The sequence below is a fragment of the Varanus komodoensis genome, unplaced genomic scaffold (genome assembly GCF_004798865.1).
Source record: "Varanus komodoensis strain SLA01 unplaced genomic scaffold, ASM479886v1 scaffold34_3, whole genome shotgun sequence".
Taxonomy (NCBI): Eukaryota; Metazoa; Chordata; class Lepidosauria; order Squamata; family Varanidae; genus Varanus; species Varanus komodoensis.
The window spans coordinates 896,624-919,268 of record NW_025335855.1 but is presented as its reverse complement, the minus strand read 5'-3'; the positions used below and the strand labels follow the sequence as shown (position 1 = coordinate 919,268).

General features: G+C 64.3%; 1 protein-coding gene across 1 annotated transcript in view; it reads left to right on the top strand.

The window, feature by feature from the left end:
• ADCY10 (adenylate cyclase 10) overlaps positions 1-20,707 on the top strand; it is a 35,760-nt gene extending 15,053 nt beyond the window's left edge. The window contains exons 17-33 of the mRNA XM_044439385.1: positions 1,444-1,580; positions 2,192-2,311; positions 3,013-3,294; positions 3,680-4,036; positions 6,363-6,431; positions 7,941-7,983; positions 9,505-9,742; positions 10,655-10,759; positions 11,483-11,658; positions 12,527-12,686; positions 13,202-13,406; positions 13,482-13,578; positions 16,146-16,261; positions 17,159-17,276; positions 17,996-18,191; positions 19,899-20,087; positions 20,537-20,707. Coding sequence (XP_044295320.1) covers positions 1,444-1,580; positions 2,192-2,311; positions 3,013-3,294; positions 3,680-4,036; positions 6,363-6,431; positions 7,941-7,983; positions 9,505-9,742; positions 10,655-10,759; positions 11,483-11,658; positions 12,527-12,686; positions 13,202-13,406; positions 13,482-13,578; positions 16,146-16,261; positions 17,159-17,276; positions 17,996-18,191; positions 19,899-20,087; positions 20,537-20,707 — 2,779 coding nt within the window. The remainder of the gene's footprint in view (positions 1-1,443; positions 1,581-2,191; positions 2,312-3,012; positions 3,295-3,679; positions 4,037-6,362; positions 6,432-7,940; positions 7,984-9,504; positions 9,743-10,654; positions 10,760-11,482; positions 11,659-12,526; positions 12,687-13,201; positions 13,407-13,481; positions 13,579-16,145; positions 16,262-17,158; positions 17,277-17,995; positions 18,192-19,898; positions 20,088-20,536) is intronic.
• Positions 20,708-22,645: the final 1,938 nt, after the last annotated feature.

Below are 22,645 nucleotides of genomic sequence, written 5' to 3'. Positions count from 1 at the left end.
GAAGGGGCCGCCCGGGCCATCTAGTCTGACCCCCGGCTCCAGCTGGCTCCACTCATGACACGACCACCATGTGGACGTCCAGCCTGTCCTTGAACGCCCTCTCCGATGGGGCCTCAGCCACCTCCTGGGGAAGCCCATTCCATGCCCTCGGGGTCCTGACTGTCAGGAAGTGCTTCCTGGCATCCAAATGGAACCTTGGCTCCCTGAGCTTGGCTCTGTTGGAGCGCGTCCTGCCTTCCTCTGCAGGGGGGAACAGGTCTGTCCCCACCTCCGTGTGACACCCCCTCACATACCTGCATGTCGCCAACAGACCCCCTCTGAGTCTCCTCCAGGCTGAAGAGACCCAGTTCCCTCAGTCTCGCCTCATACGGCATCCCCTGCAAACCGGCCACCAACCTTGTGGCCCTGCGCTGCACTGACTCCAACCTGGCTATATCCTTCCTGTAATGAGGGGCCCAGAATGAGCACAATACTCCAGTTGCAGGTGCACCAGAGTCGTATAGAGTGGTAGCAATACCTCTCTTGATCTGGAAGCCACGCTTCTGGCTGTGCCACCAAGGGTGGCGCTCGCCCTCTTGGCCACTGCATCCCATTGCTGAGTAGCGGGCACCTGGCCCGTGGGCCTCCCAGCCGCGCCCTGATGGGGGAGGCAGTGGCCCTTCCAGGCCAGCACACTCCGTCCCCCGGGCAAGCACCCCACCTCCCTTTTATGCTGGCAAGGCAGCGCTGCCTGACATCAGTCCACGGTGGCCCAGGGGCCACCCTGCGGCCAGCGCTGCGCTCTGTGGCGACTCCTTTTGCCGGAGGAGGGCTTACTGGGAAGTCCTGCTCCTCCTCCCGAAACCACTTTGGAGAGCATGGGCACACTGCAAAAAAGCAGAATCGTTGCGCAGTGCAGGCGCCCCTTGCGCCTGGCAAGGGAGGGTCCCACAGGGGGCTTCCTCGAGGCCATCAAGCCGTCCTGGCAGCCAGAGCTTGTTGCAATGCTTGTGGCGGGTTCTCAGGTCACCGGACGCAGGGGACCTCCCTCATCGATGATGAGGCAGCTGGTCAGAAGCTAGCGGGCAGGAGCCGTGAAAGGGGGCTGTGAATCCCACCGCTCCGTGGCATTCCTCTGGCAGTCCCGAGGAGAACCAGTGGGAGGAGGAGCCTGCTGGGCCCTCTGTGCCCGTGTCCAGTCGGGGCAGTCGCTGCACCACGTGAGCCCCGCTGCAGCTGCCGACGGCCGCACGACTGAGGAGCGCCCCCTGCCCCATGGCCGCTGCCCCACGCTTCCTGGCGAGCGGCCCTCTAGCCAGTCCTGGTCCCAGGGCCGCCTGGGGTGGCTGCGGCTCGGCCGGCTGATCCGGGGACGGAAGCTCCGCTGCAGTGGGGTGCCTCAGGGACTGTGCTGGACATCCTGACGCGGAGCTGTGGTCATTCCCCCCCGTTCCCCCCCCCCAGGTTCTTAATCCAGAGAAGCCACGGGAATCCCTTCTACTGTGAGGAGCTTGTCCGGAACCTCCACCTGAACCACGTGCTGCAGTTCCACCTGGTGGAGGAGGACGAGGAGCGGGAGGACGAGTGGGAGAGCCTCTTCAGTGAGCGGCCACGGCCTGCCCGGCTGCCAGGGGCCTCCCTGACCCGCCCTGAAGGCTGCGGGGCGCACGGCTCCAGGGAAGGGGGCGCTCCTCCAGGAGGGGACCTGCGGAGCCTGTGGGATCGGGGGGCCCAGCAGGCGTGGCGTGGGCAGAGCCTGCGCCGAAGGGCCCCGGCCGAGGAGCCCAGGCCCGAGCCGGGCGGCTGCGCAGGATCAGGCCCCTTCGCATTTCGTGGCCGTGCAGGGAAGCGGGGCAGCCGGGCATCGTCAGTCTGGGGTGTGGCGCCAGGCGGCGAGGAGGGCCAGTTGGGGTGCCTGAGGCGTTCCGGGGAATTGGCCCACCCTGGAATGGCTCCTGCCCCCCGTGGCGAGGGCAGCACGGATGCCGAGGCTGCATCCCCCCGGCGGCTGCTGCGCCGACGTGGCCTCCCCGAGGTCGTCCTCTTGTGCAGCACGTGGCACGCGCAGGGGCGGCGCCGTTTTTCCCGAGAGCGTGGGATCGCACCCGCCAAGCACAGCTGCTGGGGTCTGGGGCGTCCTGCCTCGGCCTCGGGTCCTAAGCTGGGCTGGCATGGCCCGAAAGCTCAGGGCGCTCCCTCTGCTTCCCCGAAGCCACGACGGTCCTCAAGGCCCAAGGTGCCCAGGTGCCCCACGGCGAGAGCGAGTCGTACATCTGCACGATCCGGCAGAACGTGAAGCTGCACAACATCTCGCTGCCCCCGACCTTGAAAGGTGAGTCGCTGGCGCCTCCCCGGCACCTCTGAGGCCAGAGGGCCCGGGCCCACCTCTGGGGATGCCCTGGAGCGCGGAAACCCGGCTCGTGTCGCCCCCTGCATTCCCCGGCCCTTCCAGTCCCAAGATTTGAAGCAGACCAGGGCAGGAGGTCATCTGTGGGGCGATCGCTGTCTGTTGGAAGGCTGTGAGCACCTTTGGCCCATGGCCTTTTGCTGGGATGCTTCGGGACGCGGGTGGCATTTGGATGGGGCTGGACTCTAAAGTCCCACTGCCCCCCCCCCCCCCCAAGCCCTTTCCTCCTTCCTCGCTGTGGCTGCAACTTGCCCCTTCTGGCATCAGGAGGCGGTTTCCTGCCCAGCCTCTCTGCCCATTAATGCCATTTCTGGCGGTCCTGAGGGTGTTTCTGGGCACCTGTGAATTTGGCAACTCTTCCGTCTCCGGAACGAGAGGAAACCATTCCTGTCTGGAATGCCGTGCTGTGTCTCAGCAGAGCCAGATCTGGGCGGTCCACTTCTCCTCATCCCTGGCCCGCCGTGTGTCGTGTCTTTTCCTTCCGCCGGGGCTCCTGGCCGGGGCCTGGGGGGCTCCTGGCCCCGGGCGCATGTTGGGCGTGCGGGTGGCCTGCGCTCCGGTGCGCTCTCGGAGTGCGCTCTCCGACGCCTTCCTGCCTGCCCGGCGTGGCTGTTCCGTCCGCCTAGGGATTGCCCTGGCTGAGCTGGACAACATGAACCCCTCCGAGCAGATGGTGGTGAAGTGCGCCGCGGTCATCGGCGTGACCTTCAGCACGGAGCTGCTGCTCCACATCCTGCCCGAGTGGACCAAGATCAAGATGACGCAGACGCTGGCGGCGCTGGTGGAGTCGCACATCTTCATGTGCTTCGGCGAGCAGAAGGGCTCGAAGGCCGCCTGGGCCGAGGCCTCGTTCTCGGACGACCTGTGCATCTGCTCCAAGGCGGTCAAGTCCACGGGCCAAGCCTCGGGTAGGCGCGGCCGGACAGCGCCTGCCGTGCGCAGCGCTCCGCTGGGGCGAGGGGGCGCACGTCCCGGGCCTTTCCTGCTGGGAGGCCCCACTGAGCCTCCCCTGGGCAGGGGGCGCCCCCCCCGTTTCCTGCTGAGCCTCCGGCACGGCCTGGCCCGCGGCGACTGGATGGACGGGGCTGTTCCGTGAGACGCCCTTTCCCAGCAGGCTGCGCAGCGGAGGCAGCAGTCGCTGTGGCTGTGCTGGGCCGGGCCGGTCTGGCGCTTGGCTCCTCCCTGGCAGCACCCCTGCCGAAGGCCGGGGCGGCACGGCTGCCCTGGAGGGCCTGCACAGGGGCGACGCGCGGTCCACGGGCGCGCGCTGAGGCGAGCCGGCCTGCCTTGCAGGGCTGGGGCCGGCCGTGGCCAGCAGGCTCAAGCAGGAGGAGGCCGTGATGCGCTGCGAGCTGATGGGCTTCTGCACGCCGCTGCTCCAGGAGGCGGCCTACGAGCTGTGGCTGAAGAGCCAGAAGAAGGCCCTGCACCTGAAGTGCGCCAGCCACCTGGAGCAGCAGGCGCACCGCTGCAAGTGCTGCGGGGAGGGGGACTTCGTCGCCCTGCACCGCCACGTCGTGAGCGGCACGCTGCAGAACAGGGAGTCGCAGAGCATGAAGCCCGTGCCCGTCAAGGAGAAGATGCTGAACGAGGCCGCCTTGGTCCTGGTTTCTGAAACGCTGCGAAGGCTGGAAGCTCCCATGTTTGAAGGTAAAGACGGGATTTGCCCAGGGCTTTGCTGGCGCAGCCGTCAGAGCCCCGTCCAGAGGAGACCCACGCGGGGTTTCGAAGCACGCAGACCCGCTCGCCTTGAGCGCGGCTGCCGTAGTCACAGAGGCGAATGTGTGCGCTGCAGAAAGCCCGGCACTCGGGCGGCCCAGCGAAGGCTCAGGGGGCAGTTGAGCTGGTTGAGAGGGGTGCCAAAGAGCGGCGAAAGCAGGGAGAGCAGCCCCGGGCACAGCATGCAGAGCCTTGGGGCTGAAGGAAGGGGACGTCAGGTGCCCCGTGCAGCCCCGTTCCCGGCCCAAGCGCGATGACCCCAGCTCTGCGAGCACGAGAGAGCGCAGGGGCCGCCCTCGCTGGGAAGGGGCACTTCGGGAAGCGATCCGCAGAGGCCGGCAGTGCTGCTCCGACTCACCGGGACCCCCCAGCCTTCGCCCGCTTCCTTTCGCGTCCCCTCTCCCAGCCTCCCTTCTCGGGCTTCTCGCGTCCTGTGCTCCCTTCAGCCGCCCTGCTTTGCTTCTCTCCAGCCGTTCCCTCTGCCTTGGGCACTTTCAGTGGCCCCAGGTAATTTCTGCCTCTGGGATGCTCCCCTGAATGTGGGGTGAGGGGGGATGAGAGTCAGAGAAGCCGAGAGCGATGCCACCAGGAGGCCGGGCTCCCTCACCTGGCCGGCCTACAGCAGGGGCACCCCAGGTGGGAGGCTCAGAGCGAGACACCGGGGAAAGATGCTTCTGCCACAGCTTGAGGGAGGGGAGTCCACGCTCCCCTGGCCCAGCCCTCGCTGGAACTGGGAAGGGAACGGGCCGTGCAGTGACTCCTGGCAGCCTCCTGCACTTGGCACAAAAGGAGACTATGCAGAGGAGGGAAGAGGAAAGCGAGCCAGGGAGAGAGACGGGTCAGCAGGGATGGCTGCCCGCCTCCTCCTCCGCCTCGGCCTCTCCTGCCGCCACATGGACGGCCTGCGGAAGGATGCCCTGCAGCTGGCAGGGCCTTTCCCACGGGAGGGTCCACTGCCGGCACTGCCCTTCCAGGCACCCCCTTCGGGGCCCTGCCCGCCCTTCCCTTGCTGAGGGGTGCCTGGAGCGGCCCCGCAACACACGTGGGCCCCTCGAGGTGGCGTGTGGGAAGACATGCCGCCCGAAGGGAGGCTGTCGGGGGGTGGGCAAACCCCTCGCTCTCCTCCCACCCCCTTGCCGGGGAAGCGCGTCTGCAGAGCACGCTGGGCAGGCGCCTGGCCCGTCGGCCGGCCGGCCCGACGCCCTCCCTGTAGGCGAAGCGCTCAGGCTGGCCTCTCTCGCAGGGGTGGAGGGCAAGGTGCCTCCGGGGCCCCAGGCCTCGCTGCTGCCGCCGCAGGAAGCCTGCAGGAGGCCGAGCAGAGGTGAGGGGCGTGCGCTGGAAGGAGCCAGCCGCGGTGGAGGGAGGGCACGCACTGAGCGGGTGCCCGGACTAGGGGGGCCAGGGAGCGGGGGGATCCCGCCACCCCACCGTGTGCCTGGAGAGTCTCCCAAGTTCTCTGGTTCCCTTGGGGGGGGGGTGGGCTTCTCTCCATGGGGGAGCAAGGGGGCAGTGAGGCGGAGGGCAGGGGCAGGAGAGGCCGGCTCGGGCGGAGGGGCCGGCCTCACCTGGCTCATGGCGGGAGCCCCTTTTCCCTGGGAACAGCAGGCGGGCCCTGGCCTCGGCGGCCTTTTCGAGGCAGAGGCGTTTGCTCTGGGAACGGTGGGGCAGCGGCGGTGCCTGGCCGCCATCTCCGGCTGCGTCCTCACGGGCAGCGATGCTGGCGGGGGGGTGGTGTCCAGTGCTGGCCACCTTCCCTGGACACGCCGTGACACCGTGCGCTGGGCTTCCTCCACAGCATCGTCCTCCATCCTCTTCATCCCGAGGCGACCGACGCTGCCAGATTCGAGTGGAGGTAAACGGGTTGTGCTGCTGGCCGCGGGCAGGGACACGGTCAGGCCCCGGGGGGCTCAGCCCGGCTCCTGCTATGCCTGGTCCGGGAGCCCCGGGAGGCTCCTGGAAGCCTTGTTACCCTGGGGGGGCACCCCTTCCCTACAGTGCAGCCCCTAAAAATCGTGCCGCCCACCCTGCTTTAGGACTGTAGCATCCCCTCGGTGCCAGCAGAGTCCCTGGGGAGCCTTGTGGCAGCCGAGGGGGCTTGGGGGCCGGGGCCGGATCGGCATCCCCTGTGGCCCTCCCGAGGAGCCAGCCCCTTGGCCACGGCCAGCTGCTTCCAGGACGGGGCCCCAGGGGCCACCGGGCTCCTTCCACAACGTTGGCGGCCACAGAGGCATCCTCGGTTTCCACCTCTCCCCTGCAGAGACGATCTTGTCTGCCGACTGGAAGCAGATCGGCCTGCTGAGAGTCCCGCGGCGCCTCATCAGCAAAGGTAGCAGCATCTTCGGAGCGCCTGGAGGAGAGGGCAGGCGGGCGGCTGCTGTGCTTTCCCGGCAAGGCCCCCGGCCCAGCCCCCCCGGCCCCGCTGCTGTCGGGGGCTTGGAGGAGAGGCGCGGGCTTCAGAGGAGCCGCACTGGCTGCTGCAACACATGTCGTCAGCCAGTTCGGCTGGGAGAAGCCGCGTGTCCTCGGCAGCGCAGGACGAGGGCGAAGGTGCGGGGCTGGGCGGGCCGGGGCCGGGGCCGGTGGGCATCCGGGACTCCGGGCGCCCTCCTTCCTCCGTGCCCTCTCCCCTCTGCGCTTTCCGGAGACGGGACACAGGAGGGGAGGCAGCGGTTCCGGGTGACACGGTGGCCTCCGGCCAAGGATGCTCCCGGACCCGCCTGGGCCACACGGGGACGCGTGTGTGGGAGGAGGGCCCCGGCCTGCCGCCTGGCCCAGGGAGAGGCGGGCGGCGCGGGCGGCACGCGAGCGAACGCTTGCGACGCCGCGTCCCCCCTTCAGCTTGCAGAGCATGTGGGAGGAAAGGGTGGATGAGGCCCCAGGGAGCAATGAGGACTAGCAGAGCACAGAGCATGTCGTCCTTTGTGCATCTAAAAGGAAGGCTGAAGATGGTGTGATGCGGAGACTGTCAGAATATGCCGTTAACCACGGCGGCGTCCCCTTGCTCCCGGGGTGGGGGCTCAGCAGCGCAGGAGCCGTGCCGGCCCGCGGGGAGACGGGGCTTGCTCCCCAGCTCAGGCGGCCCAGATTCTCCTCGCCGGCTGGCGCAGAACTGCTGCCTCTCGGAGCTCCTCCCGCGGACCGGCGGGGGGCTGGGACAGTCTGCCCCCCCCCCCCGAATGCCAGGCCCCTCCTTCGCTAATGCACATGCAGCGAGCTATAGCCAGCAAAGAAGGGATCCCTGAGCATGCACAGCGTGCTTCGTCTATCCCAGACCAGAACGTCTTTCCCAAGAACCTCTTTTTGGCAACCCCTGGGCAGTAAAGGAGAGCCCAGAAGGAGCGGGCATCCGGCTCCTCTACCCGAGGAGGCGCTCCATGGGAGCGTGGGGGCTTTCCCTGGAGGTGCCATCCTGCAGAGCCTCTCTGGAATGGCCCGGCCACGTTTGCAGCTCCTTTGCAGGGCCAGGCAAGCCGGCGTTCTCCCCGATGCCGCCCTCATCCACGACGGAGACCTTGTGCAGTGTCACGGTTCTGTTCTGCGGTGCCAGGGAGCACACAGGAAAAATGCAGATGGGCAGCGAGTGAGCGACGCGAGGGGCTGCCCCCTCCCCTGCGGACGCGGAGGAGCACTCGCTGGACGCCTCAGGCAGAGGCTCTCGGCCTCCTCCTGAAGCTGCTCGGGCTTCAGCTCCCCGCAGGCGCCCCTGGGGTGCCCTGCCGCCAGGTCCCCCCTCCGGCCACGGGGCATCGCACTCCCCTTCCGCAGAAGGCACAGCGGGGCGCGCGGCCGCTCCAACTGGCGCGTCTCTCTTTCTCTGCTTGCTCCCTTCCCGCAGAGGACAGCGTGCAGAGACGCCTCAACACGCAAGACTCCTTCAGGTTGGGTGGAGATCGCGCCTCTGCTCTGGCCGGTCCGGAGTGGCTGGGGAGGGGGCGGCTGCCGCGCGGGGCGATCCTGCGCTCTCGGGGCGCCTTGCGTGGAACCACTGAGTGGCTGCCCACCGAACTCCTCTCGGGATTTGCCTGCATGGTCCATTGCTCAGCCAAGGGTATTTCTGTCACTTGCGATCCCTTCATCTGGGGAGAGAATTCAATTAACTGCCTTGCACGCATCCGCTTACATATACGAATGAGGTCTGCGAGCTTTGCAGCCCCCAGCACAACGTGGAGAGGGCGCCTTCTCTTTACCACCCGCGTCTGGGGGCACTTCTTGAGGGCCGGGAAGGCGGGTGCCCACGGGCAGGGCCTGTGGCCTGCTGTTCATCCGCATCTGACAAGATGTGGTGAATTGGGCCTGGACGCATTCGCGCAGCACGGCAGGCAACTGTGCACGCCGGCCTGGCCGTGTGGGTTGCGCAGGCCCGGCGGCACGCAGAAGTCCCACCGCTTGTTCCCCGATGCTGCGCCCGAGCCCTCCAGCCCAGCCCCAGGGCCCCTCTCGGCACACGGCATTCTGCGCCCCCCCCGCCCTGGCCACGACCCTTGTGCATTCTCCCCTTTGGGGAAGAATCCGCGCACTGGGAGTGCGCACACGGTGCTGGGTGAGGGCGATGATTTGGCTCCAGAGAATTGCGCGGTGGCTTCGCAGCTCTCGGTTTTTATGTTTGCACAATTTTGGGGGACTGAAAAAGTAGTTCAGAAAGAGACAGACAAACTGGGAAGGGCTCAGAGAAAGGCAACAGGGACGGTCTGGGGACGGGAAACACAGCCCTGCAACGCTGAAAGAGCTGGGGATGCTTGTGTGAACAGCCGCCTGTCTCTGCTCTGATTTCACATGGCGTTTGACTGTATTTTGCATATTGCATGTTTTTTTGCCTGTCTCTTCTCGATCATCCCAGAGTGCCGGACACGGAATAATGGGCTCAAGTTACAGGAGGCCAGGTTCTGGCTGGACATCAGGAGAAAGCCCCTGGCCGACAGGGCAAAGACGCCCGTGACCTGGGGAGGTGGAGGGCCCCCATCCTGGAGGCATTCCGGGGCAGCCCTCCGAGAGGGGCGCTTTAGCTCAAGAGCCCTGCACTGAGCAGGGGCTCGGGCCCCGCAGCCCTTCCGGCCGCACTGTGATTCCCCCCCAGAAAGGGGGCGCCTGCCCCTCTTCCCGGGAACGCAGCTGTCGCCGGTGATGTGACCGCATTTCCTCCTCACGCGACCCTCGCCCAGCGGTCACAGATGCGTCCTGAGCTGTCCTCGGCCCTGCCCCTGCGTGGGCCCAGCCACGTCGCCGCCCTCGTGTGGCGCCCAGAGCCCCAGCGGGGCGGGGGGTCGATGCACAGGAACAGAGGAAGGCCCGCTCTCCCGCCCACGGGCCTGGGGCTTGTGCAGACCTCCTGCTCCTGCGGGCCGGAGAAAGCGCGCCGCGCTCGGAGCCCGGCGCATTCGGCCCTCTTCCCTTCCTGCCAGAGCCGAAGACACGGAGATGGAGTTCCTGGCGAGGATGGACGAAATCATCCTGCTCACCGAGATGGGGAAGAAGAAGGTCGCGGCCAAGGGCTACAGCGAGTGCGAGTGCGAGGGCATCGTGGAGTCGGTCATCGCGCCGCTCGCGCAGCACTTCCTGGCCACGGGGAACCACAGCCGCGCCTTCTACTACCTGCTGGAGTGCGCCTCCGGCTACGTCTACCTCTCCAACAACTACATGGTGAGGGGGGTGCGCCCCCGGCCGCTCGGCCGCGCAGCCCCCCCACCACTGCGGGGGCCGCTCTGGCTGCAGACGCAGCTTCTGCCGAGCCAGAGCGCGGGGAGGCGCCTCAGCGCCATGAGGGCCCCCGCTCAGTGCGGCGGCCAGGCGAGGGGGACCCACGGGGCAAGGCAGCCGCTGCCGCCCACCCGCCCGCCCACCCGCGCGTGAGGCCCCTTGCCTGCGAGGGCCGGGGCCGCCCGCTGCTCCCTCGCTTCACTGGCCGGAAGGGCCCGGAGCGGGGCCGGCCTGCCGGGCACCCTCTTGTCTGAGGGAGGGCCCCCGTGGCGAGCAGGCACCGTGCTTCTTGCTGGGCTGGGCGCTGGGGCGCAGAAGACCTGTTTCTGAGGGCGGGGAACGTGGGGCGGGGGAGGCGGACTGGCTCGCGATGAACCTGCTTTTGGCGAGAGCTGATCAAGATTCTCCACACATTCGTCATAATTCCTTCTTAGAAGCGACTTAAGAGTCAAATCGTTCAAATGGCGGAGGAGTCACCGTGGCCGGCTTGCTTCTCTGGCGCTGGTCCCTCACATGCGAAGCTCCTCCTCGGGTTGGAGCCACTGGAGAAGCGGCCACGTGTGCCGTGCTGGGTGGAACCGGCAGACCACCCCGCGGCGCATTTTTCACGGCCGCATGGCACGCGGGGGGCCGGGCCGGGCTGGGAAGAGCTGTCCCCGTTGGACATGGGCAGCCCTTTTCGGCTGGTGGTTCCTTTTGTTTTAACACAAATGGTGCCAATTCCCACTGTGTAAATGCATCAGGTAGACAAACGTTTGCACAGCAAAGGCTGGAGAAAAGGACACGATGGACTAGCCTGTCCCTCCGCGAGGACGAGCAAAGACACCGGCGCGTTCTGTGCTATTCTTGTTCCAGGCCTTCACCTACCTCAACACGGCCGAAAGCCTGTTGAAATCTGTGCCAAGGCCAAAGCTCTTCAGCCAGTTTGAGGAGTCCGTTCTGCACAGCCTGAAGGGAGAGGTGAGGAGTGGCGCCGAAGCCGGCTCGTGGGGCCCGGGGGCGGCCGCTCGGCCCCACGTACGGCACAGGTGGAGATGCGGATCTCACCCAGTCGTTGGGTGAAGTTGAGCCACTGCTCCAAACCCCGCAGCAGTGGGTGGATTTGCAGGGCACAGCAGCAGGCCTCGCGGGCGCGACCCCCTCGCTTTGCCTGGAGAGCACCCAGGCCCTCTGGCCGGGCCGGCGTTTTGCTCCCTGGTGGGAAATGACGGGGCATCGGAGGGCGGCACCATTGGTTTCACTCCCACACATCCTCCTTCCTGCCCCGGCAGGCGCCCACCTCAAGCCCCCGGGGTGGGGGAAAGAGGCTCTGCCGGTGGTACACCGACTGGCGAGGGCTGCACCCGTCCTGCCGGAGGGATCCTGCGGGCAGCTGGGCGGAGCGCCGGACGAGGCGGAACCTTGCACAGATCCAGGACGGCCTTTCCGACATTCTTTCTTGGGGTGGGAAACCTGTGGCGTGTTTGCATTTTAGGGTAAACCTATCAAACTTCACACTGCTAAAGCAATACGGGGACCTAACTCCGTTATCCTGCCACTGAATCTGCCTGGCTGCGGCCAGCGGTCCCACCCAGTACCTCTGAGCACGCTGGGGAGCTGCCTCCAGCCCTGGGTGCCAGGGCGAGCGCCAGGGAGGCGGAGGCGTGCGCAGGGCCAATGCGCCGCCGTTCCCGTGTCTCGTAGGTCTCCTATAATATGGGCCAAATTAACTTGGCCAAAAAACTGATGAGGAAGGCTTTGAGTTTATTGAAGAGAAGCTTCCCAAAGACCATTGTTGGAGCCTTTTTCATGTCCATGGTGGAGACCTCCAAGCATCTGTCCCATCAGAAGAAGCAGCTGCTTTGGCAAGTGCGCACGGGGTAAGATCCTGCGGTGCTGCCCGGGAAAGGCGTGTGCGTGGCTGGGCTGAAGACCCACCCAAGGGAAGGGGGCGCATGCGCCACTTGGGCTGCCCCTTCCCGGCCTCTGCCGGAAGAGCTCCAGACTGGGGGGCTGTGAAGCTGCTCCTCCTCCTCTTCCGTGATGGGCCTTTTAGTGGTGCGAAGGGGCTGGGGGGCACAGCACAGCTTCAAGGAGGAGGTGCTGCTCCCCGGACTGCCGTCCCGCCCCCTCGCTGGGAACCCGGCCGCGGCCGAGGCAGGGCGAGGGCGAGGGCGCGACCCAGGCCGCCTCTGGCTGCTTGCCCACACAGGGGCTCCTGGGCTCCTGGGCCGGGCTGCAGGGCCGCCTGCTCCGTGGGTCTCCGGAGCACACTGGCCACACCGGGCTGACGTGGGAGCCTCCCGGAAGGGCCCGTGCAGCCCTGACCAGAGCGGAGCGCAGCCAGGCCGGCTGCCGAAGGGGCTGGGCTGCCTTTGGCCCGTCAGACCCGCCTTCCCAGAGCCAGTCCCTCCCAGGGTGCCGGAAGACGTTCCTAAGCTGGCACGGCCAATGCTCACACCGACTGGGGGTGATGGGAGCTGTAGTCCAGTCCTTCCAGAGAGCACCAGGCTGGAACGCCTCCTTTAGATGGGCAGAGCCACCTGAAATCCCCCAGCCGCCTTCCCCGCAGCGCCGCCGCCCCCACCTCAGCGGCAGCAGGGCGGGCGACCTGCATCCCGGCAGCTCGGGCCGGTCTCGCGCAGCGCTGCTCCTCCGCCGGCGGGCCCTCCCGGTCTGCCCAGGCGGAGGGCTGGCACGGGGTCCGGGCCACCGTGGGCCCCTGCACCACTGCGGCGGATCTTGCAGCAGGGAGAAGAAACTGGCCGTCCTGTACCAGCAAGGGCGCTGCCTTTCCCTGCTGTGGCAGCTCTTCAGCCAGGACATGGCCCGGAACAGCAAGAGGTTCTCCCGCCTGGCAGCGCTCATGAACGTGAACTGCGCGGAGGAGTCCGAAGACGAGTCCCAGGTGCAGCCCCACGGGCGCCGCCCCGGCCCTGCTCCCTGGCTGAGGAAAGCTCAGGAGGAGCTCTGTGGGCTCCCGGGGGACGGCAGGCCTGGAGGGCTGCCCCCTCCTCTTGGGGAGAGCCGGGACCACCTCTGCAGGACGCGAAGCGGGAGGGCAGGCTCTGGCTGGACGTCAGGAAAAGCTTCCTGACCGTCAGGGCTTCCCACACAGCGATGGACCCAACGGCCGGGGGAGGTGGGGGCTCTCCCACCCTGGGGCCCCTCGGGAGGCTGCCAGGCCAGGGCCCTGCTGGCCGTTTCCACCTTCACCGCCCTGATCAGCAAGATGCCTGTTTAAAACTCGCAAACAGAGAAGCAGAGCAAGCCGGCAGGGGCCTCCCGGGCCATCTCCTCCGCCCTGGCTCCAGCCGGCCCTGCTCACGGCCCCGCCACGCGCACGCCCGGCCTCGCCGCGTCCCACGGAGGGTTCTGGGCAGGGAACCGAGGCCGCCCGTTTTCTCTCCCGCCGCACGACAGATCATCTCCTCTTACATGGAGTTCTCCCTCTGCTGCCAGCTGATCGGCTGCCAGCACGAGTGGATGAAGTACGAGCTGATGGCCATCAGGCGCAGCTCCCACCTCCGGGTCGTCGGCGAGGGGCTCCTGATCACCGCCAAGCTGGCGCTGTCCCTGGGCTACATGAAGCTGTGCCTGGGGAACCTGCCGCTGGCCATCCAGCTGGGTAAGCCGGACTGCTCCCCGTCGCCGCGGGTGGCCGGTGGGGGAGGACTGCCGCCAGACTGTGCTCGCTTCGCAGGGTACCGGGCGCACGAACTGTGTGAGCAGCTGAAGAAGCCGAAGCTGGACTACATCGTCCTCGCCGACCTCTTCACCGCCCTGTTCCTCAGCACCAGGCACGCCTCTTCGTCTCACGGGTGTTACTGGTGTCGCCCGTCCAGGGAGCCAAGGGGCTGGGGCTGGATGGAGTCCTGGGGGACCCTTTGCACAGCCTGGGGGGGGGGCAAAAGAAAGCCCCTCCTGGCAGAGATGGGCCCTGAAGCTGGCCCCTCCCGCAGGCCGCAGCAGCTGGGCGAGCGTGGGGCGCGCCCCGTGGCGCCTGAGAGTCGGGACCTCAGGCGCGGAGGGGCGAGCCGGGGAGCCCTGGACAGCGTTGGGCGGGGCGGGCACCACCGGGGAGGTTGGACCCCCTGACCCATGCCTGGAACCACACCCCGGGGAGGGGAGGGGAGGGGAGGGGAGGGGAGCAGCCCTCCGCCACCCTCCCCATCACAGCTGCAAAGGGGAGCCCAGGCCAGGGGATCCGACAGGTTGCGTGCACATCCCTGGTTACATGGGCAGGTTTTCCGGAAGTCCCGGCTGGTTGGATGTTGCATTCTGGGCCCGCACAGCTTGTGCTGCTCCTTGCCTTGGCGTCAGAGCCACTCCACTTCTTCTGAGCTCGTCATTTCTTGAGTAAAACGCTGATGGGAAATAGAAACTTAGAAGCAGAGCAAGTCAGAAGGGGTCTCCCAGGCCAGCTTGTCTGACCCCCGGCTCCAGCCGGCTCCATGCCCACCATGTGCACGTCCAGCCTATCCTTGGACACCCGCACCGATGGGGCCTCAGCCACCTCCCGGGGAAGCCCATTCCACACCCTCGGGGCCCAACTGTCAGGAAGTCAGAATCCTTCTGCGACGGCCTCCTCCCCCCGGTATACCCTTTTGCCTGTTTGCCCCAGTACCCATTTCCTACGGAGGTTCCTCTTTCGTCTAATCCCTCTAACCACCTCCTTTTGCATCCATGGCGGCCTCTCCTCCGCCTCCCCACCTTACTGACTAGAGGTATCGTCAAGGCTTGCGCCTCCAAAACCTCCCTTTTGAATGCCATCCACCCCTCCTCAACTCGCTTACCTTCCAGTAACCTATCCCAGAAGACTTTCCCCAGTCTGGCCTTCATTTGGCCAAAGTTGGCCCTCTGGAAGTCCCAGCTTCCGGTGCTCGACCTGCTGCATGTCCCCAGTCCCCTGATCTCAAAGCAAAGGATGGAGTGATCACTCGCATCCAGAGCTCCCCTAATCTGTACTTCATCTATCAGCTCCTCCCTGTTGGTCAAGACCAAGTCAAGGATGTTTCCCCCCCTTGTCGCCTCTCGAACCCTCTGTGTGAAAAACGCTCCCTCCATAGCTTCTAGGAAGTGACGTGACCTGGCTGTCACCGCCGAGTGGGTCTCCCGACCAATATCCGGGAGACTGAAATCTCCCACAATTACTGTGTCTCTCCCCCAAGATATCCTTAGAATCTGGTCTGTCAGGCCATCATCCAGGGTCTCAAGTTGACCTGGGGGGCGATAATATACCCCCACTGTCAGGACCCTCTCCCTGTCAACACCCCTAAGTTTCACCCAGACTGCCTCTGCCGAATCCCCATCTGTGCTGCCTTCTATCTCCCGGCATCCTATCCCTTCCCTGACGTATAAAGCCATGAAGCAACGCCCCCTCCCCTCTTCCCCTTCCTGTCCTTTCTGAACAGCTGACCCCCCTCTGGGCTCGCATTCCAGACTGGCCTCTCATCCCACCAGGTTTCCGTGATCCCCTCCAGGCCAGACCCTCCCCTTCCCAGGAGAGCTCCCAGTGCTCGCTGCCCGTTACCCATGCTCCCAGCACTGGGGACGTGCACCTCGGCGCCTTCCCACCGCTTCCCTTCCTTGGAGCCCCCAGCCTCCCCCTCCCTCCCATCCTCCCTTTGCGCGCCTCTGTAGCTGGCGGACCACCTTCCCACCCGGGGGCCTCACCCGCTCGCACATGGGTCCTCGGGCTGCGGCCCGCAGGCTGATCCGGCCCGCCAGAGCTCGGCACGCGTGCACGTGTGGCGAAGGGCCGGCTTGCTCGCAGGGAGATCGTTTTGGACCCATTGGGAGGAACTGATCTCTGCGCACGCATGCCCCCGCCTTTCTGCGCGCACGTGCGCACCTCCTGCCCCCCCCCAGCCCACGCCCCCCGCCGCACCGCCTTGGTGGCCCACGCCCATCCCTGGCACCTCTCAACTGGCCCCCGTTTCAGGACCCCTGCTCTAGCGCTGTCTCTCGCTCCAGTTTGGATCCCTCCATTTTGGATTGCTCCGCCACTGGACTCCCCAGGTAAGAAGAGTCAGAAGCGGCCGCCCACTGCCGTCCCCTGCGCAGTTCGCCTGGCACCTCTGCCTTCGCCTGTGGAGGATCCCCTGCCAGCGTCGCCTTCGGCCACCGCGGCTGCCAGTAGCTGTCCTTCAAGGGCTCCCCTGCCCGCCCCCATTGGTGGGAGCCAGGCCTGATGAGGGCGGACGCCGCTGCCCCCGCCAGCCCTGGGTGCCCCCCTGGGAGCGCCGCTCCCGGCTCCCCTGGCGCCCTCACACGCCTCACCGCGGCCGGGGGGTGCGCAGAGCGGCCACAGCAGGCGAGGCCAGAGGCCTTCCCCTCAGAGCGGTCTCCTCCTCACCTCTCCCAGGTACCAGGATTCGGTGCAGGTGCTGAGCTGGCTGGAGGCCCTCTTCATTCAGGACAACAACATCATTGGGCAGGCCTTCTTCATCTCGGGCTGCCTGAACCTCATGCTTTATGCTGGTGAGTTGGGCCGCCTGCGCCGGGCCTGCTGCGCACGTGCGGAAGCGGGTGCGCTCCCTTTGAACGCCCACCCGTGAACTTCCCACTCAGTGTTCCCAAGTTGGCTTAAATACGGAATAGCGAGCAATAAAAAGGGAATAAGGAAGAAACCTGGAAAAGGTGATATTAAAGTTTATCGTGATAGGATGAAGGCGGGCAGAGGTTCGCACTGACGGGCACGTCATTTGGCTGGAGCCGATTCTTGGAACAGGCCAGAGAGGGAGCCCGGTTGTCTTCCCAGAAAGAGGCTGTGGGCGCAGCTGGCCTTCCTCTCAGGACAGGAGACACAGCATCACAGCTCCCTGTATTTTCACGCGCTGCCAGACTGCAGCCGAGGAATCTCTTAGTGGTTTACGGCAGGACGAGCTCCAGTACAGGCCTCCACAGTTAAAGGGCAATTTGAAACAGAAAGTACAGGTGTCTGTGGGAAATATCCCACGCCCAACAGCATCATGGTCAGCCAAAAGGGGTCCAGTTGGAGCCCGACCTCCGTGAGGCGGGCTGGGCGAGCAGGCGGGTCTCCCAGGATGCCGCAGAAATGATGCCTTGGTGGGCGCTGCCGCAGCTCGTGAGCCGGAGCTGCCCACCCCTGCGGCTGGGTGCCGGCCGGGCAGAGGCTCCCTTCCTCACCCCTCAGCTGCCCGGGCAGCGGCTGCCTGTGGGGTCAGGAGCAGGGCGGCCTGTGTGTGGGCCCGGGGCCTCCCTCTGCTCAGCGGGGCGCTGCCCTCCTCGCTGAGCGCCCCTGGGTGGGAGACTCCCCCGCCGCTTCCCAGAGGAAGGGGGGCCTGCGCCACCCGCCGTGCGGACGCCCGACCTCCAGCATGGCTGCAGCCCGGGGCACGCATCTGTCTCTCGCAGGTTTCTCCTTCAAGCCGTTTCAGCACTGCCTGGACTTCGTGCACGCCAACAAGACGAACTGCATCCTGATGTCTCAGAACAACATCATGCTCGGCCTGTACTCGTCCCTGGCTATCTGGTACGATTGGCGTGCCGGGATTCCTCCTCCTGGCCCCGGGTCCTAGACCGGCTTGTCCCTGCTGTGCCGCACTCTGACACCGTGAGCCAGAGAAGGCAGATGTGCAGGCAACACACCCGCCCAGCCACAGACGGGCGCACAACATGGACACATGAGACACACACGCGCGCGCGCGCAAAGCACTCGCTGCGCTGCGCTGCGCTGCAAGCAAAGAACAGAGAAGCTAAGACACCACGACAAAGAAAGGAAGAAGGAAACGCAAAAACCGGAAGCGAGGGCGCGCACGTCCATGCACACGCCCTTCCCAGGCACGGAGGGTTCGCACACCTGTGCTCAGCCAGGCCCTCCGGAGCCTGCTGCTCCCTCCCTCCCTCCTGGCCTTTTCTGGGCGCAGTTGCAAAGGAAGGGCTGACCTGCAGCCGCTCGCCCTCCCCTTTTCCCTGGGAATAGAAACAGTGCTGCGGCCTGGGGCAGCCGTGGGGCGCCCGCTCGCAGCCCGTCAGCGTCCGGGCTTTTCATTGCTTGCTTCAAACACTTCCAAATTTAAGTAAAAATCTGGGGGGGCCGAGCAGCGGCAGGAACCGGCTGGAGGTGCCCGCGAAGATGCTGGTGCCGCCCATCGCCGCTGCAAGTTGGCGCAAGGAGGCACACGCCTCGTACTCGGCAGCGGAAGGGCTGCCCCCCCCCCCCCGGCTGATGGAGGGCTGCTCGCCCCGCAGGTTCGCCCGGCTCCAGCTCTGGGAGGATTTCCAAGGGCCGTTCGAGCAGGCCCGGCGGCTGGTCCGGAGGACGAGCGCCTCGCTGTACGCCAACCACGGCTTCTGCAAGTTCGTGGAGTGCGAGGCGCTGCTGCTGCGGAAGTACATCGAGGACCTGCCCGACAGGGCCCGGGAGATGCGCAACCGGGTGGCAAAGGTGAGGAGCCCCTGGCGGGACCCCAGCACGTCTTGGTGAAGGACCCGTCCCAAACCCGCACCCAAAAAGGGGCTTCAGGGCACCCGCCAAACACCCGCCCGTTGCCCTCTCCTTCAGCCACGCTGGGGGGCGGGGGTGTCTTGCCATCATCCATCTGCAGAAAGGGAGCTCCTGAAAGCCCCCATGTGGGCTCCAGAGAGGCGCAAGCCCCTTAGCGCGTTTCCCCCCATGCGAAGGGCCTCTGTGGCTTCACCCCCCCGGCACAGTGGGCCACTCGTGCACCCTGCCCTGAGGACCACCGGCGGGCGGCTGGGAACGAGCAACTCGCCCGCCCACCCTCACCTCGGCCTCCCACCCGTGCCCAGGAGATCCTCCTGCCCCTTTCCCCACAGCTTATTTAAGGGGGCACCGTGTTGCTCGACTCCCCCTTGCTTTTTCTCTCTCAGCCTCTCGGGGTTTTGATTTCCTCCTCTGGGAATCTTTTCCTGTTCTCCTAAGTTCTACATTCAACTCAGTCAACTTTTTCCTATTGAACTTGCACCTTCAACTTTCTCTGGCATCTAACAAGGTAAACTCTTCATTTGCTTTTAATTGCTTGTTTTGCCACCTGTCAACTTCACCTTCTATTTCTGTTGCCAAGACTTGAAGCTCTTGTCATTATTTGCACCTTTCTCTCTATTCCGCACCAAAATGGATTTATTGGTAATATCATTTATATCCCTTAACAGTCACTCTTTCCTCAAGAAACTGCCAGCACCTTCCTCCTCATTCCTGCCTTTTCTCTGTGTGGCCAGCTTCAATTTCTTCTCACCTGTGTTGAAATGCTACCTTACTTTTCTCTACTAAGTTCAATTGCAGCTACTTAGGAACGAACGCATTTTGGCAAATTCCGTCCAAGTCAGACATCTTTCACTTCCTCACTGTCAGAGCAACGCGACAGTGGGACCTGCAGAGGTGGGGGACTCCCCCACACTGGAGACACTCAAGACGAAACTGGGCGGCCACCTGAGTGGCAGGGTGTGACTTGGTGTCCTGCAGCAGCAGGGGGTTGGACTTGATGGCCTTCATGGCCCCTTCCGACTCTGCTATTCTGTGATTCTATGATTTCATCACCCATTTATTAATGGGTATATGAAATTTCATTCCACTTGTGCTAATGGGTACACATTAGTGCAAACTCTCCAAAAGAATTTTTCTCAGGTCTGCAATTTGCATAGCTCAAACCCCAAACCTAACCCAACCAGCAACCCCCCCCCCACCCTGCCCACCTTGCCTCCGGCTGCCATTTGCTGTGGTCCAATTAATGGAAACCAAGGCTCATTTGAATGCGTTGCAGGTGTCGCCGGCACCATGACCCCCCTCCCCGCCAGCAGCCTGGGGACATCCAGCACAACATAACCCAAAGGAAGTTTTACGGCCTGCAGTCTAAAATCACAAGACAAAGCCTTTTATTCTGCAGCGGGCGTCCTTATTCACATACTTTTCTGGGGAGTGCTCACAGCACAACCAGTCTGCAGCCCTCCCATATTTTCCCACTGCTGCTTCCATGCTTGTTTTTTAGTGACTAGGAATAAACAAGGAGAATCAGATGGAAGGCTCCTTGCTTTTATCTTAGAACTCCTCATCTGGAAGCACCTTTGTCTGTATCCTTTGGATCTCTCCACATGTCTCTGCTGACATTCTTGCCTGTCTTTTTGCTCTCATTAGAATTTGGAGCAGGTAATGACTCAGTGCTCCACAAGCCCGGTCTACTACGCCAGAGTTCTCCACATGAAGGCTTACGTCCAGTTGATGCTCGGACACCATGAACTCAGCCAAAACTTTCTGGAGAAGGCATTCGAGAACAGCGAGATGTATCGAAACCACCTGGAGCAATCTTGGCTGGAGATGAGCAAGGTAAGATCGTGAGAACTGACCGGCGATCAGCAAACACATTCAGACACAGCGCACTAGCACGTCTTAGAATAATATGACGCATGTAGCAGCCCAGAAGCTAAACCAAATGGGAACTGTCCTTTTAAACGACCCATAGACCCATGCTCCTGTGAAGACCGGCATGGCAGTCTTCTGAGAGGGCGCTGGTTTGTATCTGTTAAACCTGTCCTACCTCAAAGGACTCGGTGTACATAAATTTAAGACAAATACCATGAGCCATTACATTCAGGCGGCCCTTCTTTCCCACCTGGAATGCCGATTCCCGCCAAAGGAATGGCGCCCAGGTAAGCAGAGTGACCCCATGGAGGTTCCACGGAGTCGCGCTGCAGGGCATATCGCTGGACTGGGCCCGGTTCTGCTTCGCGACAGGTGGCCCTGCACCGGCCGCCTCACCTTCTCATTTCTTCCAGGAGTGGTGGTTCACCGGAAGTTTCCCCATGGAAGACTGGTGGCTCAAGACAGCCCCCAGTTTCCCCAGGTGGAGAGTGGGAATGACAGCTTCAGAAATGGGAGCCTTCCACAGAAACAAGTATTTGCTGAAAGTGCCAGAGTTCAATACAGACCACACAAGCCCAGAATGATTGTGGCGCTTCCAGGGCCAGGAAGCCCCACCGGCAAGAATCCCCCGTTTGCCTCTGTTCCCTCCTGCAAACTCAACCATCTTGCCTTCCCGATCCGTTTTTCCATCTGGTGCCTATTTCAGGTGAATAACTTGCAATTAAAGACATTTCCCCTCTTGGAACCTTGAGGAGGAACACAGAAATCCAGTCTGAGTGGTATTACTCTCTGAGCATGGTCACATACGGCACATTCTGCATTTACTCGGACGTTTGCGAGGGGGAGAGTAAATCGCATTGCCCGTTTTGCCCGTTGTACGCGGTGGCATTTCAAAGCATGCCGTACGCTGCCCGCCGTAGCACTGGCCAGGAGAAACGACGCTTCTGATCTCCACTTCGCTCTGACTGGCACAGGCTGCCATCCCGACCTGGCTCAAAAGCCGCAGCGTGAAGAGCTGTGCTAACAGGCCACAAATGCAGTGCGGGTTTCAGTGGGAACCCCGGGCAACCAGTGCCTTCTCACGAAAGCATTTAATGGGTCGGACACAGCCAGTCCCCCCCCCACCCCATGCAGTTCTTCCATGTCCACACGGCGCCGAGCGCACCTGACGTTCGACGACGCTGCTGGGTGGACACATGCAAGCGGAGTGTCCGTGGAAGCGCGGCTGCACAGCCCCTTCCCACAGCCGAGCCCCGGAGAGCGCGAGGGGCACGTGCCCCACAGGCGACCAGCACCTCGCAGCGCTCCCTCCACCATCCGATCCGCCGGTTTCTGGCAAGTCGGCGGCCCCTCCTCTGGCTGGGGGGATGTGAAATTCGTCTAATTCTGGCGCTCTCCCTTCATTATGAACTCCCATCAGGGGACCATTCTGGCCCATTAAGCACCGATCTGCTTAACAAGGGAATGGCCCATCGGAAGCCGAGAATATTTAAAAGGCAGTGAAAGCACGCAGTGCTTCGACGGACTGCAATCAGCCCAGGGCTGCAGCTGCAGATGTCAAGCAGGGCTTGCCAGTGGCCGACGGGGTTTCTTCCGCTGCCTCCACCCAGCCCTTCCTTGGCCGCACAAGCATTTTGAAGCCTGCCCCGCAGCCGACACGGCGGACAGGATCCCGCCGCGGGCATTATCAGGGCCAAGTGAGATAAGACCCGGGGGTCTCTCCCTTCTTCCCCCCGCCTTGGCAACACCTGCACGATACCTGCACGGCCAGGAACCTGCAGGAAGGCCTCCCAGGCGCTGGAGCGCACCAGTGGCCCGGGAAGAGCAGCGGCTCCCCACGGGCAGCGGGACCCGGGCGGGCCGGCGGGGCAACACTGCCACCTCGTGGCTGCAGCGATGCGAGCGGAGCCCGGCGCACGGCGCCCCCGGGACCAGCGGAGCCGGTGGCGATGCGGCTGGGAGGGAGAGCGCGGCACGCGCTGCCCTGCAGCTCCGGGTTAGTCGCAGCTCTCCTTGCACAGTGCAAGGCGTTGCTCACCACACGCGGGGAGACGCGCAGCGCGGTTTAGTACGAACAGAAGTAAAAGCTGAGTTTGCACACAATGCTTCAGGCGGATACTCGCCATGTAAGAGAGAATGAAATGAGCCCTCAATCTAAGTCAGAGGCAATTAAACTACGAAATAAGCCTTGGGGGAAAAACTTTAAATATCGTGTTTAACGGAGCACAAAAGGAAAGGCCACTAGGCTACTCGAAAGGTAATATTCCAGGGAAGGAAATATTACAAATAATTTCAATTACACAGAGGCTTACAGGAAGAATTCCGAGGTTAAAAGTCCTCTGAGATCGGAAGTTTGCTTAAAGAGGGAATGGGCAAGGGACGGAAAAGTGAAAACCGGAGCGCTTCGGGCGCATCTATCGCCGGCGGCCGCGGCGCGCAGCTCCCACGCACGCGCAGCGGCTGCCCGGACCCGAGGGGCGCCCGAGGCTCGCCTGCCCCCGGCAGGGCCCGGCAGCCCGCAC